The 19,674-nt window shown below is 39.3% G+C and overlaps 1 protein-coding gene across 12 annotated transcripts in view; it reads right to left on the bottom strand.

Annotated features, from left to right (window-relative positions):
• Positions 1 to 19,674, bottom strand: part of mapk10 (mitogen-activated protein kinase 10) — a 66,362-nt gene that overhangs the window by 32,569 nt on the left and 14,119 nt on the right. For 8 of the 12 annotated variants that reach the window (XM_059541651.1, XM_059541650.1, XM_059541653.1 and 5 more), the window contains 2 exons: positions 12,338 to 12,409; positions 4,552 to 4,721 (listed from right to left, as the gene is read on the bottom strand). In XM_059541651.1, coding sequence (XP_059397634.1) covers positions 4,552 to 4,721; positions 12,338 to 12,409 — 242 coding nt within the window. Of the gene's footprint in view, positions 1 to 4,551; positions 4,722 to 12,308; positions 12,410 to 19,674 lie in introns of all 12 variants that reach the window. The other 4 variants (XM_059541654.1, XM_059541657.1, XM_059541661.1 and 1 more) reach the window with 4 other exon arrangements.

Below are 19,674 nucleotides of genomic sequence, written 5' to 3'. Positions count from 1 at the left end.
ATAGCTTCAACCCATAAGGCTCTACTGAAAAAGTCTGCTCTTTAACCATGTTGACATGCACTGATAAAGTGTCATTGTTAAAAAAAAGACATAAAAATAAAGACTAACATGACTCACACAGGACCAGGAAATGTAACGATTGAAAAATGAATTCCTCCTGCAGCACCCCATGGAGCCACAGAAAGAAAGCGCAACTGAAAAGTTGAAAGTGTGCCATGTTCTACAGTTAGAACTGACCTTCACTCTTTTAATCTCCAATAAAAACCTATTTAAATGCCTTCTGGGTGAATAAAATGTGAGGGTCTGTGTGTGCTTGGGCACTTGTCTCTTCCATGCAACCGTTATTAAAACTGTAACTCAACAGTCGAAGCTGCATGTTTAACTCTGAATAAAAGTCTGAAATCAAGAACTCAAAAGGTTGGTAATACAGCAGATGGTCAGAGCAGGGGGTGAGATACACCAAAACAGGCTTTCAAGGAGGGGGGATGAAAAACCCTACAATACAAAATACTATTTCAGCCTTTCTACTTGAGAATTTAATCTTCAATTCAGTGTGTTACTTGTGTTTCTTCTAATTAACTGGGCGAAAACTGTTTCTGCACCAAGTGCAGTTAAATCATACAGTTATTTAAGTCCACTAAACAATGTTTATAAAGTAAACCATGTGATTTTAAGCAGGCAAGATATTCTCTGAGTTGCAGCACGAAAGCACATTTTTGGAACCGAGAACTGATGTGTCCATGGTAATGGGATTTTTTGGCTAGTGGCGGCCCTAGATACCCATTTGTGTCAAAGATGATGTCACGGCTGTCTCTCTAGGTGGTTAATGCATTGCAGCATTGCTCTTCAAGAGCCCAGCCTACAGGTAACTATCACAAACCATACACTATTTCAACTGTTTGAATAGTATAAAACATAAAAAAACATTAAAAAAAGGTTTGCAAGGGAAGAAAGAGCAAACATATAACCACACCATATCACACTAGTACAAATGGGTTATACCTAAAGGAATTGTCTAAAAATATTCTGTCATCATTTTCTCATTTACGTTTATCTGAAAGTATTATTCTTTGTTCTAAGAAATACAAAAAAAAAGGAATTGAAATTTTGTCAAAACTGAGTTTCTAAACTTATTTTCCATCTAACAAAAATGAAAATTGATCATTCATTATGATAAGCTCCAAAAATTATCACAAAAAAGCGACAATAAGTCCATATGACTTGTCTTCCAAAGCTATACAATATATTTATATGAGAAACAGATTGAAATTTAAAGGGATAGTTTGCCCAAAAACATAAATATTGTGGCACACAAAAGAAGATAGTTTGAGGAATGATGGTCACCAAACAGTTTTGGTTTTGGACTTCCATTGTATTTTTACAAAATATAAGTGAACTAAAGAAGACTTAAAACTTCCATATATCTTATCTATATACAGTACAGACCAAAAGTTTGGACACACCTTCTCATTCAAAGAGTTTTCTTTATTTTCATGACTATGAAAATTGTAGAGTCACACTGAAGGCATCAAGGGCTATTTGAGCAAGAAGGAGAGTGATGGGGTGCTGCGCCAGATGACCTGGCCTCAACAGTCACCGGACCTGAACCCAATCGAGATGGTTTAGGGGTGAGCTGGACCGCAGACAGAAGGCAAAAGGGCCAACACGTGCTAAGCATCTCTCGGGGAACTCCTTCAAGACTGTTGGAAGACCATTTCAGGTGACTACCTCTTGAAGCTCATCAAGAGAATGCCAAGAGTGTGCAAAGCAGTAATCAAAGCAAAAGGTGGCTACTTTGAAGAACCTAGAATATAACATATTTTCAGTTGTTTCACACTTTTTTGTTATGTACTGTATATAATTCCATATATAATTCCACATAGTTTTGATGCCTTCAGTGTGAATCTAAAATTTTCATAGTCATGAAAGTAAAGAAAACTCTTTGAATGAGAAGGTGTGTCCAAACTTTTGGTCTGTACTGTATATATATCTTTCAACTACTAATGAGACAAGGAAATGTTAAAAAAACATTGCTGAAATTGGAGGGTCAAACTGGGCACATTTCATTGTCAGATATTATTAGTAACAGAACAAATGTTATGACCTACTGCATTTATACAGTGCACAGTATACACAATATACATAAATAGAATAAGTAGTATGAGCACAAAAGCTACCTTCAGTAAAAAAAAAAAAAAAACTTCTTTCTTCTATTATTTGGGCCAAGAAATCCCCTAAGAGTCTAAAAGCATCCTTTTGCTTCTTGAGAAATTGCCTTTGTTTTGCATAATGGATTATAAAAAACAGAACGGATGCTTGTAATGTTTTCAGGCATTCTGTTTGTTTTATAGATAACTGTATTTACTTATACATTTACTTTCTTGGCACACACCTTTTTACCCAACATGCAGTTGTTGAGTTCTGCAAGGTAAGAATTTCATTTTCCAGCAGTCAGGAGATCAGTGTGTGTGTGTGTGTGTGCTATGATGAATTATTAGTGGCCAAACCATTTGCAGCAGATGCTCATAGCTCTGACTATTACCCTGAGGAAAGCAGCACTGCGTCATCTAAATATTCATGTAGCTTTCCAACATGGACTGTGAATGATATGATGGATCAATTTAATAACTCCACAGACCCAGCTAGCAAAAATGAACCTGTGAAAAGGTTTATTTAAGTCATGATAAGGTTGTAATAACCTGACCTACATACTTAACAACATGACAGATGTTTGGTTTGTTTAATGTGATAAATATATACACAACTGGTTTTTGAAAAAAAAAAAATTAGAATGATTTCTGAAGAATCATGTGACACTGGAGCAATGACTGCTAAAAAAAAATCAGCATTGCCAGCACAGGTATAGATTACATTTTTAAATATCTTCAAATAGAAAAATCGAGCATCGCGTTAGTTCAGTCAGGCCACGTTAGTCACGCTTGCATCAGCTGACAGTCAGCTGTTCCTGACGTGTACCAATCCAGTCTTGACACCTATCACATGTGGTCTATTTAAATTCCCATTCTTCAGTGTCTCTTCCATCGCATCACTGCTTGCAATTAACTCCCTCCTCCAACCCCAACTCCACCAAGTGAACCTGTAATCTGATCTAACTTTGTTCTTTCTTTACAGTCTCTTCATCGGAAGCAGTCTCTATCACATTTTGTTTACAACTCATGTAATTGTGAATTGTGAATAATTATGTATGCTTATAATGGTTCTGTACCCCAGGGGGGTTTGTCTTGCTGCTCTCCCCGCTCTGTCCAAGCATGGCTGCATGGACAGGCGTGTGGAGTGTTGCCCAAAACACTGAATACTGCCAACACTAACTGTATGCAATTATAATTGTCATAAATATACTTGACGGAAGTGGTCCTGATTGAACTGTTATTTTAAATTCTAATAATATTTTACAGTATTACTGTTTTTACTGTATTTTAGATCAAATAAATGCAGCCATGGTGAATTTAAAAGACTTTCAAAAACATTTTATTGCAATTATTCCAAAAGTTGGGCTGGTATGCATTTTTTCCAGAAATGCTTTCAATACCTCATACTATAGTTTTCAAATATGTTTTTTTTTCTTATTATTATTTTTTAATCATATTCATTTTAAAATGTAAATTTACCATTTAATAGAAAATAAATACCAGTGCTAATATGTCATTATTTTCTGAATTAAATTTGTTATTTTAGTATACAAGCAAGTATTAAACATGTAAATTGAATGTGGAAGGACTGGATTTTTTAATTATATATATTTATATTTTTATTTATTATTTATACTTGTTATATACTTATACTGTTTTTACGTATTCCAAAAACTTTTTAATTTAAAAAAAATACTTTTATAGTTTATATGCCAATTTGCAATCAAATTTTGGTATTTTGGTAAACAAAAACAAAAACAATTTTTTTTTATATTGCAACAATATTACCTAACCACATTAGTTCATTCAGGACCTGTGGAAAACTTGTGACTTTGCAGTCATTTAAAAATGTCCTTCTTTCGTCTCTCTCTCTCTCTCTGGAGAATGATGCGGCATTTGTTCGGCTAATACAGCTGCCATGCTACATCATGTGACTGCTGCTGAGGAGAGGAAGCTAAATTAGATCAGGGTTGTCCGTCCAGCAGGCAGGATAACTGCAGCTAGCAAACCAGCCAGAACACATTAACGAAGCCATTAACAGTCCAGTCCGCACAAACGTACCGCTGCCACTGAAACTGAGAGGAATAGGGGAAGGAAAAAAATGGAGGGCCAGCTTGATCCAGATTTCCCATAATCCCATGGGTGAAAAGTCAACGACTCATACTACCTTGTATTTTCATTTTAAATCACAGGGTTTGGTTTTTGGGGAGCGCAATGAGCACAACTCAGATCCAAATTAATTGCTGTCAACTGGGAATTGCAATTCATTCTGCCAAGAAACTCCCAAATATCGCTCTTAGAATGAAAAGCCTCAATAAGGAAGATGTTTGAGAACACTTAAGCCATCCATATGGACATATTTCACAATAAAAAGACAAAGTGATGCATTATGGGTACTCACCACACTATTCCCTGAGCCCCAGAACCGATGGGCTTTAGATTTTGGTACCGTTTGAGAACCGTGAAGGTGGAATCTCCTACTTCCACACTGTAGAACTGGTTGTCCACTTTGCTTTTGCTCATGTTGTAATGCTTGGCAATGTAAGAAACATCAACTTGTTTACCAAACCCCTGGAGAAAAAGATGGATGTGGAGAAAAACAGATGGATGTATGAGCTGAGAACATCACAGAACTTGGGTTTAGACAGTTGATAAGCACTTGTAAGGCCATTATTTAAAAAAAAAAAGCTAATTCGTAAATGAATAAAAACCTAATTAAACTTCAAACGATTCACTTCAATAGTGATATATTAAACAATCTGAAGAGGATTTTCTTTTCATCAGCACAGGATATGAATTCACATGTAACACTATAAAACTACAGATGAGTCTGCTTAAATGATTTTCAGATAAATAAACCATTGCAACGTGATATGGCAGCTTGATATTAAGGTCAAACCACACACTATGCAATTAAATTAATATAATTAAATAAAATGAGGTGTCACAAATGAGTGAAGACAAAACATTGCATCTATTACTATAAGCAATTTGAGAATATGCAAGACTTTATATGTACAAGCCACAATTAACAACTAAAGAAAAAAAATTAAATTAAATCACACACACACACACACACACACACACACACACACATATATATATATATATACATTTTATATATAAACAAGTCTGTGTCTGTGCCTATGCAGCTCACACAGGCAACTTTATATCTCCCAACTGCAACTTTATTTCACATAATTAAGTTGCAATTGTGAGATTTAAATAAAGTTGAAGGGGATACAACTATATGTACATAAAAACCTATTATGTTATTTTTACTACTAGAGAGAAGAGTATGTTATCTGTGCTTGGCTGAAGATCTCAGATATAAGATTATATTAAGTTAAATGATCGAGGTTATGAGAGCTCTCTTCATGCCAACGTTGTCACAAGGGCCAGCTGTGTAATCGATTGTACTAACTGTCACATAGTGAAAGTATTCGTGGTCATACCAAGAGACGAAACTGTCCACATAATTTTACAAGCTAAATGGTCATTAGTGGGAGAGAGAGAGAGAGAGAGTAATATGCATATATGCATGTGTGTACTTGCTTCGTAAAGTCTATCTTCATCTTGGGAGTCACTCCTCTCTGCAATGGCCCCCTATTAAACTGACTGGGCTAATTTGAAGCTAATGAGCTTTGATTTGTGGTAATTGTGGACTTTTATTGAAAACTGTTGGAGGACACAGAATGGTTTCATTATTGTGGTGAAATTATACACACGTATGCACGCACACACACACACATACTAGAGGTCAAAAGTTTTGAATTATTAGGAGTATAAGTCTCTTATACTCATCAAAGCTGAATTTATTTAATTAAATGCAGTAAAAACAATCATATTGTGAAATATTATTACAATTTAGCATTACTGTTTTCTATTTTAATCTATTTTTAATCACACAATCCTTCAGAAATCGTTCTAATATTCTGATTTGCTCAATTACTATCAATTAGTGTGGTACTGAATTACTAATAAAGGTTGTTATTATTATCAATGTTGAAAACTGTTTTTGCAGCTTACTATTTTTTTAGAAATCATGATACATTTGAACAATTCTTTTATGAATAGAAAATTCATAAGAATGTATTTGAAATACGTGAGAGCTCTTTTGACATGGGCTAGTAATCAACGCCTAGTAATTTTTTAATAGCATTTAATTGAAAACATCTGTAACATTATAAATGCTTTTACTGTTATTTTTTTCCCCTTCAGATTTATTTAAATAATTATTAGGTAACAAAAAATTATTCCTTTTTTTTTTTATACCCTAAACTACTGAATGGTAGTTTCCACAGAAATGTTAAACAGCAAAAACTGTTAGAAACATAAGAAATCTTTCTTGAGCACCACATCAACATATTAGAATGATTTATAAAGGATCATGTGATACTGAAGACTGAATAAAAGATAAAATTCATTCTAAAAAATAAATAAAAGTAATTTTAAAAAATCTGCATGTAGCCTATTTATGCACTTTATTTTATTGTGTTGTTAGCTTAGCAACATGCTAGCATCAAAATCTACCGGAATCAAATCTGAAACAGGTCTCCTGTTTCACAATAGAGCTGATACACTATTAGGGATATGAAACACACCTGGCTCAGGAGTCAGTTTCAGACACACTTATCTGAAGTGACCGCCAGGACACTTACTACAGTGACAGTCCCTGTGGAGTACACAGAGGCTGAGTGTCTCGCTCAAGGACACAGTGTTGATTCATGGATCAATCTTTATGGGATATGAACCTACAACCTTTTGGTTAACAGAGCGAATCTTTACCCACTAGGCACCTCTTCTGCCATCTTGACCTATGATCTTTACGTCTCACAAAATGACTTTCTGACAGGTGATGAGGATAATTAAAGGCCCAAAAGAAAAAATGAAGGACAAAAACCCAAGGGACATATAAAGTGACTTTTGCTGAGATTAATTCAGCGACTTTTTTTTTTGGTGTTTTGAGTTAATATTTCACAATTCAGAATTGTGAGGAAAAAAGTTGCAATTACCTTTTGAACTCTTACAACACAAAGATTAGCAAAGTTATTTTGTCATTTTGCCAGAAGTCAGTCAATCTAGACCACCCCCCCCCACAAAAAAAACAAACAAAAAAAGAAAGTCTGGTTCCTTTTCAGGAACTCGAGCTGCGTCGAAACGCTTTTGGGGAAACCGACTCTGAATATCGTGTGCAATCAGTCCATCGGAAAGGCGTGACGTCACGGGCAAGGTGACGTAATGACCAGGAAGCTATAAAAGCACGTGCCGTGCAGCTGGCTTCAGCTTCGAATCTGTCAGCAAGCGCTCTGTGTGTGCATGTCAAAAGTCTGTCCTGTTGGTCCTATTTATTGTTGTCTGTCCCTTAGCCATTAAAAGATCGCTAAAACAGCTCAATATGCCAAAACAAAAGCAAAAGACCTAACATATGAAGGGCGATTCCAAGCCACGTTATAGATTGTGTGTTCCTCCCTGCCCTCGCTACATTACGAGTGGGGATACACACAGTTTGTGCGTGGCTTGCCTGGGATCGAAGCACGCTGAGTTGGCTCTCGAGGGGGCCGACTGCCCGCATTGTGAACGAATGCCAATGCGGACGCTTCGATCCCGCAGGGCTCTCTTCGAGTAGTGAGCCTTCGCAAGCGTTCCTCGCGATGCCGGTTCGCTTTCGCCGAGGCGAAGCCGCGCCGGCATTCGTTGGGTTCGCAGATCGATCTGCTGGAAGGTATGGAGACGGACACGTCCTTATCTCCTACCGTACCCACCAGATCTGCCTGATTCCGGGGTTTGGAAGCCCGAGCTTCGGCTCTTCCCCCCGAGCGTCGGGCTTGACGCTCTGCCTTTCTTTCTCTGAGGAGATTGACACGGAGGGCGTCGGCGAGCTTGTAGTTGCACAAACAAAGTTGCATAAGCACAGTATAAAACAAACAGTGTCATTGTACGGGCAGCGTTAGTGAGCAGCTATTTAATCTCCGAGGGGATTAATATTGTTTGTGTGACTAAGCTATTCGCGCGCTGTCGAGGCAACGCGTGTATTACATCATTTTCAGTTTTGATGTGAATTTTTCCATACCCGACCGCGTGTCTGGTTATTTTAACTCCATTTAATAAGCAGGAGTTGGTTCTATCACTTCAATGTGTACTTTATCACAATCTAGACCGTGTTTACTTGTCTGATTGTTTGATTTCACTAAATTCTGAGGAATTTGGATTGCATTAGATTCTGAGGAATCTAATGACTGTTATCTAACTTCGAGAAGTTCAATATATCACTTCAATGTGTATTGTATCACAATCCAGACCATATTTACTTGTCTGATTGTTTGATTTCATTAAATTCTGAGGAATATAATGACAGTTATTTGACTCATGAAGTTAGATGTACTGGAGGGACTGCTGGGCGGGAGCAGCCCCCTCCGCGTACAAACAGTCACGACTACAGAGGGCAGCCCCTACTGGGGTAGAGCGGTGTCCACCTCATTATGCGGTGCCCGTCTCACCTCAGTGCCCTCGGGAGGTGGGTCTGCCAACCCTGCCGGAGTTTCAGGGTGCAGCGGCCTCCAGCGAGCACTACTCAGTTATTTCCGCCCGTGAGCGTAGCGGAGCTGGGATGCTCGCCTCCCCTTCGGGGGCCTCTTACTCTAGAGATCAGTCTCGAGAGACTGATTCCCTTAGTACATTAGCTAGCAGCGTGGAAACTACGCGCACAGTGGAAAGACAATAGTCGGCCTCCTGCAGGCTCTGGTTATGGAACAAAAAGTGAATACCCTTTTTAGGAAGGAGGCCATCGAGGTGGTCCCTCCTCTAGTCAGGGAGTCCGGGTTTTATAGCCGGTATTTCATAGTTCCAAAAGAAGGATGGGGGGTTGCGTCCGATCTTAGACTTACGTCTCCTGAACCGCTCAGTTATGTCACTGAAGTTCAAAATGCTCACTGTCAACCAGGTTGTAGCTCAAATCAGATTCGAGGACTGGTTTGTCACAATAGATCTCAAAGACGCATACTTCCACATATCCATCCTTCCACAACACAGGAAGTTTCTGAGGTTCGCTTTTGGGGGCAAAGCTTATCAATATCGAGTACTTCCCTTTGGCCTCGCACTCTCACCCCGCACGTTCACGAAATGTATGGATGCGGCTCTGGTATCCCTCCCTATGCAGGGCATCCGCATTTTAAATTATATCGACGATTGGTTGATCCTAGCTCAATCAGAGCAGATGGCGGCTCGACAACGAGATGTCGTTTTCGCACACATGGGGGAGCTGGGTTTGAGACTAAACGCCAAGAAGAGTGTACTTTCTCCAGTTCAGAGAACCACCTATCTAGGCGTAGTGTGGAATTCGACCACGATGCAGGCACGCTTGTCTCCTGCTCGGATCGAGTCGATCCTCACATCAGTCGAGAGAGTCAAAGAAGGGCAGTCACTCACTGTCAAACAATTCCAGAGATTGTTAGGGCTGATGGCAGCTGCGTCCAATGTGATACCTTTTGGCCTGCTGCACATGAGACCCCTACAGTGGTGGCTCAAGTCCAAGGGCTTTTCCCCGAGGGGAAATCCACTTCGAGTTATCAAGGTCACGCGGCGGTGCCTTCGTGCCTTAGACATGTGGAAGAAACCTTGGTTCTTGAATCAGGGCCCGGTGCTGGGAGTTCCTTGTCGCCGTGTAACGCTAGCGACAGATGCGTCCCTCACCGGTTGGGGTGCGGTCATGAGTGGCCACCCTGCCCGCGGTCTGTGGAGTGGTCGCCATCTGACATGGCACATCAATTGCCTAGAGATACTAGCAGTCTATCGAGCATTGAAATATTTCCTCCCAGACCTGAGAGGTCACCATGTGTTGGTGCGCACCGACAAAACATCAGTGGTCTCTTATATCAATCACCAGGGGGGTCTGCGTTCGCGCCCCTTGTACAAGCTGGCACACCAGATCCTTCTGTGGTCCCAGGGCAAACTTCTCTCGATCAGAGCAGTGTATATTCCTGGGAGATTGAATGTGGGAGCAGGGGCCGAGGCCCGGGGGAATGGATGCTTCACCCCGAGGTGGTGAAGCAGATATGGAGAGTATTTGGCACAGCCCAGGTGGACCTCTTTGCGACTAAGGAGACATCGCAATGTCCCCTCTGGTTCTCTCTAGTTCATCCAGCTCCTCTGGGACTGGACACTATGGTACAGACCTGGCCGAGGCTTCGTCTGTATGCTTTTCCCCCTATCGCTCTGCTCCCGGGAGTTCTGGCGAGAGTACGCCGGGACGGGGCCCGTCTACTACTAGTAGCCCCGTTCTGGCCGGGCCGAGTATGGTTCTCAGATCTAGTCTCGCTCCTCGACGGCTCTCCGTGGGAGATATCGATCAGGACAGACCTACTCTCACAGGCGCAGGGCACGATAATTCACCCTCGCCCGGAGTTGTGGAAGCTGTGGGTGTGGCCCCTGAGGGGGCACAGCTGTTAGCAGCTGGTCTCTCGACCGAAGTTGTTGAGACCCTACTCCAATCCAGAGCTCCCTCTACGAGGAAACTGTACGCCCTGAAGTGGAAGCTCTTCACTTCATGGTGCAGAGACCGCCAGCTTGACCCAGCAGACTGCCCAGTTGGTACAGTTCTGGAGTTTTTACAAGCCAGGCTCTCTGCGGGGTTATCCCACTCCACCTTAAAGGTTTACGTGGCGGCCATAGCTGCTTTCCATGTCCCTTTCAATGATCAGTCAGTGGGTAGACACCCCCTAGTTACACGTTTCCTCCGCGGTGCGCTGAGGCTGAGACCTCCAGTACGATCCCGTGTTCCCCCCTGGGATTTGGTTGTGGTTTTAGAGGCTCTTTGTAAAGCTCCATTCGAGCCAATACAAGATATCTCAGATAGACATCTGACACTTAAAACTGCCCTGTTACTGGCAATCACCTCACTAAAAAGAGTTGGAGATCTTCAGGCCTTTTCGGTGGCCCCTACTTATTTAGACTTTGCCCCTGGTATGGCCAAAGCATTCTTATACCCTCGAGCGGGTTATGTTCCGAAGGTTCCCTCTGTTACACCACAACCTATCGTACTGCAGGCCTTCTGTCCTCCTCCCTTTCGGGAGCCAGACCAAGAGAAGCTAAACTGTATGTGTCCAGTGCGAGCACTGGACGCATACGTCCACAGAGCTGCCCTGTGGAGAAAATCAGACCAATTGCTTGTTTGCTACGGTCCTTCTAACAAGGGTTCTCCTGCCACCAAGCAGACCCTTAGTCGTTGGATAGTCGAGGCTATCAACGTCTCCTATGAGTCCTCTGGTCTTCCCCCTCCTTTGGGGGCCAAGGCTCACTCTACCCGGGGTATGGCGGCCTCCAAGGCCTTCTCAGCAGGTATGTCCCTCTTGGACATCTGCAACGCTGCGGGGTGGTCCACGCCCTCCACATTTGTCCGATTTTACGATCTTGACATGCGAGCCACGCCGGGCTCTTCTGTTCTCTCGTCTTAGCTGTGCTCTTTGACTACACACTAGGCAGAGATTTGGAAGTCTGGCAGCGTGGGCACATCGTTCCCCAAAAGCGTTTCGATGCAGCTCGAGTTCCTGAAAAGGAACGTCCCAAGGTTACGTATATAACCCTAGTTCCTTGAAGGAACGAGACGCTGCGTCGCAGAGCCATACTCCCGGCACCCCTGCCGGCGCTTGCTTCCCTACTCGAAGCTGAAGCCAGCTGCACGGCACGTGCTTTTATAGCTTCCTGGTCGCTACGTCACCCCGCCCGTGACGTCACGCCTTTCCGATGGACTGATTGCACACGATATTCAGAGTCGGTCTCGTCAGGGACGTTCCCCAAAAGCGTTTCGACGCAGCGTCTCGTTCCTTCAAGGAACTAGGGTTACATACGTAACCTTGGGACGTTTTGCAGCAACACAAGTAAACTGTTCAGAATATCTTTTTTTCTTTAAGTGCTTTTTAATTTGAATGATGCATCTGTTAGACCAGAAAGATTTTTAGAAAACACTTAAATGCATATTTAAAGTGATCTTAATGCATTTTGGGAAACCCGACTCTGAATGGTGTGGAATGCTGGAAGGAATTGATCCTGTAATCTGTACAACTTCCTTAAGGGCCCAGACATGCTGTCCCCAGTATTTGTTTTAGACAATGACACACCCATAAGAATGACGAACAGAATGGAAGTGAATGAATACTCTACCTTTTAATTTACCTGTATGGAACACACACCTGACAAAAGGCAATCTTCACATCCAGGACTGGAGCACTGCAGTTATATAAGAAACGTCTGTTCATAAATACCTGAAACACAGAAAATTAAGAGTCGTTATTAAAAACTGAATGAACAAATGTAGTACGAATTTTATATTGAGGTGGCAAGATATTTCCTTTTTGTTCTGTAAATCTCATTTCATCTTCAAATGACTTGATTTCTCAAGATGTTTTGGCAGATATGTGCTAAAAGAGAGAAAGCTGAGAAGATAAACAACACTTTTTCCTCTTTTCACATCTACCATCTTCATTCGGTCTCAAAGCCCCTGCCCTGTGGATATAACAGCTCTCGGGATGATCACTGAGGATGCATTAATTGCGAAAAGTGTCTGAAGAGAACAGTTGTTCCAAGAATACTCAGTGTCATCCAGGAGTCAAAGACAGTATGCTAATTCACCTTGATTATTTCTTCCGCCTGCTCTGCTTCCTGTTATTTATTTCTGTTTCTTCCCCCAAGGGACGAGGGGGAGCTTTTGGTAAGCACTATGCACTCTGCCTTTTAAAGATACTGAAGCCCCGCGTTTTCCAGATTTCATATCAGCCAGCAGAAACAAAGGGATCAATCCATATGGATGCACAACATGTAGGTCAATTTAACAGTATGAAATGTTTTATTTATTTATTGGCTATTATTACTGATTTCACTCAGTGTGAATGAAAAAAATATATACATTTATGAAGTGATATAAATTTAAAAAGTAGACTTAAGGATGCTTTTAATTGTTCAAAAGTAACAGTAGAGACTTATTATATGAGGTTGCTCAAATAATGTTGATGTATAATGCTGTTCAATGAACATTATATTTAATAAATCTTGAAAAAAATATCAGTTTTTACTAAAATATTGCGCAGCACAACTGCTTTTAACATTGATAATAATAAGTAATGTTTCTTGTGCAACAAACACACACACACGTTTGTTTTTGTGAAAAGTGGGGACATCCCATAGGCGTAATGGTTTTTATACTGTACAAACTGTATATTCTATGGCCCTACACCTAACCCTAACCCTCACAGGAAACTTTGTGCATTTTTACTTTCTCAAAAAAACTAATTCTGTATGATTTATAAGCGTTTTGTAAAATGGGGACATGGGTTACGCACACACACACAAACACACACACATTTATATGCTTACCTCCTTTGTACATATTGTACCAGCCATTAAACATCAACTAATAAAATATATAATATCTAAACTATCATCTATGGTTGTGCCTCTTTGACAGATTGGTAGACGATGGTGTGGAAGTGTCAGTGAAAACAGCACTTGATGTTCTTGCTGGTTTTTAGTGGCAGCTTACAGATGTGTGTGTCAATGGCATGATGACTGCCTACAGCCCATGTGTGTTTGTCAAATGACTGACATCAACAGCACAGCTTTCATTTCCTTGCGACTGTTGAAACACACAAACCTGCACTGCTACTCGTGCGGTCAGCTCGGAGACAAAGAGCATTATGGGATACTGTGCAGCTTTTTGATGTGCTTCATATTATTGAAAAGAGTCAATATGACGGAAAGAATGATCCAAAGAGAAGAGCGAGAGAGAGAGATGATGCTTCAAATTCCATTTTAAATAGCTCCTGGTTCTGTAATTTGCGTGTTCCACTCCTTAATTACTATTTTTGCTCATTATTTGCAGTCAGTAGTGTTCTAATAACAGTGTTCACTTCTGGTTAATACAGAGGCTTCTTAAAAAACAAGAAACCAGCTTTAGAAGAATGATTTTTGCTGTTTTACCACAAATACATAAACTTGAATGCCTTTGACAGATTCAGCTTTGTCACCGATTTAAAAATGACAGCAACGTTTTAATCACATTTAATCAAAGCAATGTGTTTTTTTATGTTACAAAACCTCCTAAGCATGAAAACATTTTATATATTGATGCAGCACTCACGAATAACAAATGTCGAGATTCATGTCATCATTTGTTTTGAAACTCTTCCTTCAAACCAAAGCGACTGATTCAAAGATTCCGCCAGTCCGTTACCATGGACAAACCAAAAAAACTGTATAGAAAACAAATGAACTCTCAAAACTGATTTAGCAAAAACAGAACTCAGCTCAGGAGGCACACAGCCATCGGTGAGAACATCCTTGAACAGATTTCAACAGTCTGATGGCACACAGATATATATTTTTTATTATTTTATTTCCACACACAGTACGCTAATGAAATACAAAGTCTTGAGATGCTGGGAAGTTGCTGGAAGAGTTTTCTGTATCAAAAATGGCAACGATCAGAGGTGAAAATTAAATAACACTCTCAAATGCTTCCCCATCTGCTTTGGTTTATATATATATATATATATATATATATATATATATATATATATATATATATATATATATATATAAAAGATAGCCCCGCCCACAAACTGGTTTTGATTGGCCTGCTCATCAAAAGGGTTTTTTTTGCATTTTTTTTTTCTGTTCTTAGATTTCTCACTTATTTCAATGATATAGCCAAAACCAATTTATGCAAGCTACTCCAAATATCAGGTTTAAAGTCACATTTTAACAAAAAGCTAGGAGAAACAAAGGTCTGAATCAACTGAACCAACTGCTTCATAAAATGATTCCCTTTTTTTGAATCACTCGAACTCCACGGGCTGCCAGTAAAACGCTCTGAATGCAACAAAAACATCTTTGACATCTTTTACAAACCAATTTCAGTTGTTTTCATGAAGCTGTAATCTATTAAAGTGTTATCTACAAATAATTCAATTATCATTAAATAGGAAGGTTTTTGAAAAGTGGATGATACATTACCAGTATGTCGGAGAAAAAAAAAACAAGACACAAAGAGAAAGAGAAAGAGAAAAAGCCAGTCTATGCTGCTCAACAGCTTCAGTTAAAAGGTTGTGTTTACAGCAGCACCCGCTATGAATGCTAAAATACAATCACACCACATCAACACTCTCACCAAAGAATCAAAAACTGAGGAAAACAAAAATCAACCGTCTACATGTTTTGAAAAAAATATGAGTGGCACTAGCACATTCTAAACATGCTATGGAGCTAGAGTTTTTAGCATGTTCTTATGCGGTTGCTAGGGTTGTTGCTAGGGCACTACAAAGGCATTGATTACTAGCCCATGTCAAAAGAGCTCTCACATATTTTGTTCCCTAGATATGACTCAGGTTTCTTTTTTCAGTAATAACAGTGATGCTAACAGCAAATGAATCAGCTATAATGAATGGATGGTGTTTCATAGGAGAAAATTGACTTTTATCAAAGTAATAGAAATGCAAATACATCCAAATCCCATTATTCTCAACGCTTACCATCACTGGTGTTGTATTCAGTTGCATTTAGTGTGCATTAAATCAAGACTACTAGTTTTAAAGTCTCCATAGCAACATGTAGTGTTCCTCTTCAAATTAGATATTATTGATTGCTTAGATCACCTGGGAAAAACATACACTCTCTAGTGCTGCTATTCAATAAATATTTGACAGCACAAAGCATAAAGAGTTGAGTTGCACAGAAATATTATCTATAAAGTGGAGGATACGGCAAGGTCAGGGGCGGATGGCCTGATAAATGAGACTGAGAACCGAAGAGGAACCTTGATAAGAGAGTGATGAATTACTGAGTGCAAATATGACATTAACAGACAGCAGGACCTCTGCCTTCCCAGCATGCCAAAAAGGCCACTTCTATGGTAATAAAACTGATGCCTGGAGATTAGAAACAGAGCTAGACAGATGCACAAAATAATTCTTTGTATTATGGATAAAGCATCCAGAGTTTAATAATGTTGGATTGTAGGTAAAGCCCTCTTGTGTATCGAGAGATCTACTGAGTTGGATAGGGTACACAATACATTTAATAAAAGATGAAGTTGCAGAGCTGAATGGTATGTAGGGTTATTATAGCTAATTAAACCTAAAAATTAAAAAAAAAACACTCATTACTTGAAACAAAACAATAAAATAATAAATAATAATTATAAATTGAAAGAAAAAAAATAATAAAAGATGTTTCTTAAGCACCAAATCAACACAAAATGAAAATGAAAAACTGGAGTAATTCAGCTTTACATCACAGGAATCAGTTACATAAAAATATTTAAAATATATTAAAGTAGAAAACAGTTATTTTAAATCTTAATAATATTTCACAATATTACTGTATTTTTGATCAAATAAAATATATAAAATATATATAGTATATATAGTATAAAATTTGTGTTTTTAAAATATTTAAGAATCTTACTGGCCCCAGATTTTGAAATGCTATTGTACATGCATGTTTTTATTAAAATTAAACCTTAGAAGTATTGATTACATTTAAAACAAATATATTAAATAATCTTTTTTTTCTTTTAATTTAAAATAAAAATGAATGGAAATATAATTTATTTGATTAATTTCTTTATATAAATAGATGGACACAATTGGTGGACACAAACGGAAAGGTACAATTAACCATAACAAAAAAAAAGTCTGATATCAGTGCACAAACAGCTTTCCATTATAGCACTTGACTCAAAACAGTATTACATTACAAATATGACTCTAATATATAGTGCTATAAACAGTACAGCAGAATCTTGAGCAGTTGACACATTTGTATGGTTGAATGGTATATACATCATACCGCCAACATTAGTGGGTGTGCTGTACGTGTGTGTGCTGCTATTATGCCAAAGTCTGTCTTTCACACAGGTGGTGCGCACCAGAGGCTAATTTTGTAAAGTGTTTGGACAGCGTGTGAAACATTCAGTGCACGGCAGCCATATTGAGATGAGCAGACAGGTGATTTCAGAGCTACAGTGAATCATCACCCCTGAGACCCGACAGATGGAAAGTGTACATCACCCTCCTTCTCTCTTTCCTCCTCTTTGTCTCTCTTCAACTCAGTTTCATGAACGGAGAACATTGATTAATTAGTCCATTGTGTCTGGAGCTTTCAGCTCAATTAACACTGATGATCTGTCAGACGTCTGTGCTCCATCCAAAGCCAGATATGGGATATTCCTACTTGATATGAAAATGCACGCAGATCTGTTGTTTTTCTGTTTGTAAATATGTTTGTGGATTGTGATGTGAGAGGACAACAGGGGATGTGCTTTTTCACTGGTGGAAACGCTATTATGGATTGTAGTTTGGCCAGAAGTAACATCTTAATGTCAAAATGCCTTAATGATGGTTTTATTTCCTACAAACGTGCAGCTTTTCATTTCACTAGACATTAATTGATGGACTGCAGTTACTTGTGGATATCAATATTGTGATGTTTTTATCAGCTGTTTGACTCTCATTCTGACGGCACCCATTCACTGCAGAGGATCCATTGGGGAGCAAGTGATTCTCCAAATCTGTTTTCCGATGAAGAAACAAACTCATCTATATCTTAGATAGTCTGAGGGTGAGTAAATTGAGCAAAGTTTCCTTTTTAAGAGAACTATTCTGTCAATGAATACTATAATGGTATGTATTTAATGCTAAAATACTACTGAGAAATACCTTTGGCAACCAAGCCTTAAAGAGTATGACAGCGCGGTGAAAACTCGAGAACCAGAAATATGCTATAATTATCATCAGACATGTCAACAGATTAGTTACAGACATCCTCAAATCACTAGTTTTCCCCAGTATATTAATAAGGAGCAGTATATTCCGTTAAGATATGCGCATAACCTTAATAAATATGCAAAGAGAGGTGAGAAAGACAGGACGTAAAATAATGCATGCAATTGAAGATAGATATGATAATTATTAGGGCAAAAAACAGACACCCAACCTCTACCCTTTAATGCCAGATATATGACATCTGGCTTGTGTCTGGGACTTTGATATTATTCAATCATGCTATCTGTCAATCATCAGGAGTTTGGTAGGAATATGTTGCTTTTACAGGGAGGGGAGGAGGGATGAAACACTGAAACACGAGAGCAGATGTAGGAGAATATTTTTTTAAATTAGTTTTATTTGAGTTTTATTTGGCAGGGAGAATGCCACAGATATGGATGACCCTTTATTGCAGATTTATATATATATATATATATATATATATATATATATATATATATATATGAGGATTTCAATTCACTTCAACTGCAAATTACTGATACAAAATCTACAAATTAAGAATTGAAGATAAAATGTAACCATAATTTATTTTACTTTATAGTCCCAGATCCAGATTTTTTCTAAATAAGAAAATGTAACATTTACTGATAGATATTATTATTATTATTAGTTCTGTTGTCTAATATGTCGGCAGGTTAAGTAACATCTAGTAATCTAAATTACTGTCCTGACCTGTATCTGACCTGCCTCTAATAATATATCTAATAATATAGCTAAACACACACACACAACAGGAAATGATCTCAGAAACACGGGGGTCAAGAGGTCCCTGCTGACTATCAAATCAGTGCTCAATTCACAACAGTACAAAAGGAAAATCTCCAGATATATTATCTCAAAAAATTGCCATGACAAACAAACCCAGAGTGATGCATAAAATCCCCACCAGTGTTTGAAAAAAACACAATCAAATTCCAGACTTACAGTGCCTCGAAATCCAATCTGAACCCTTGACATGACAATGAGAACGTGCACAAATGTGACTACACAGTTCAGAGGTCTGTAACATGAAAACGAATGAACAGCAGGACGGTTTCTGTGTTTTTATGTGATTTCGAGAAGCCTTCGATAGCAGTGCAGCTAATTTACTCAGGTCATGAACACATTTCTGCTGACCGGGAGCCGATCTTTTCCTGTCTTCACTGACAACGCTGGCAGGTATCGTGTGTGTGGGTGGCAGATACCGTACAACATCAGATGGAAAATGAAGACAGATGTCCTCGCTGCTGCCTGTGCTGCTTATGTTCCAGATCGCACACATAATGATACAGGCCAGCCATGTTGTCTCACAGACACAGTGAAGACCTGTCTGATAGGAATCTAATATATTACCATCTTCTAAAGAGATACCTTTCAGCTGTTGAACACAAAAGAAGATATTTTGAAGAATGCTGGTACACAAAATGATAGCAGTCATTAACTTCCATAGTATCTTTTTTTCTCTATGCTATTCTAAGTCAGTGGCAGTGGAAGTCGTGGCCTAATGGTTAGAGAGTCGGACTGGCAATCAAAAGGTTGTGAGTTTGAGTCTCGGCCCGGCAGGAATTGTGGGTGGGGGGAGTGCATGTACAGTGCTCTCTCCACCTTCAATACCATGACTTAGGTGCCCTTGAGCAAGGCACCGAACCCCCAACTGCTCCCTGGGCGCCGCAGCATAAATGGCTGCCCACTGCTCTGGGTGTGTGTTTACA

This window comes from Carassius carassius, chromosome 47, assembly GCF_963082965.1.
Source record: "Carassius carassius chromosome 47, fCarCar2.1, whole genome shotgun sequence".
NCBI lineage: Eukaryota > Metazoa > Chordata > Actinopteri > Cypriniformes > Cyprinidae > Carassius > Carassius carassius.
Note: the sequence above shows the minus strand (reverse complement) of the source record. Positions and strands in the feature narration are given on the sequence as shown.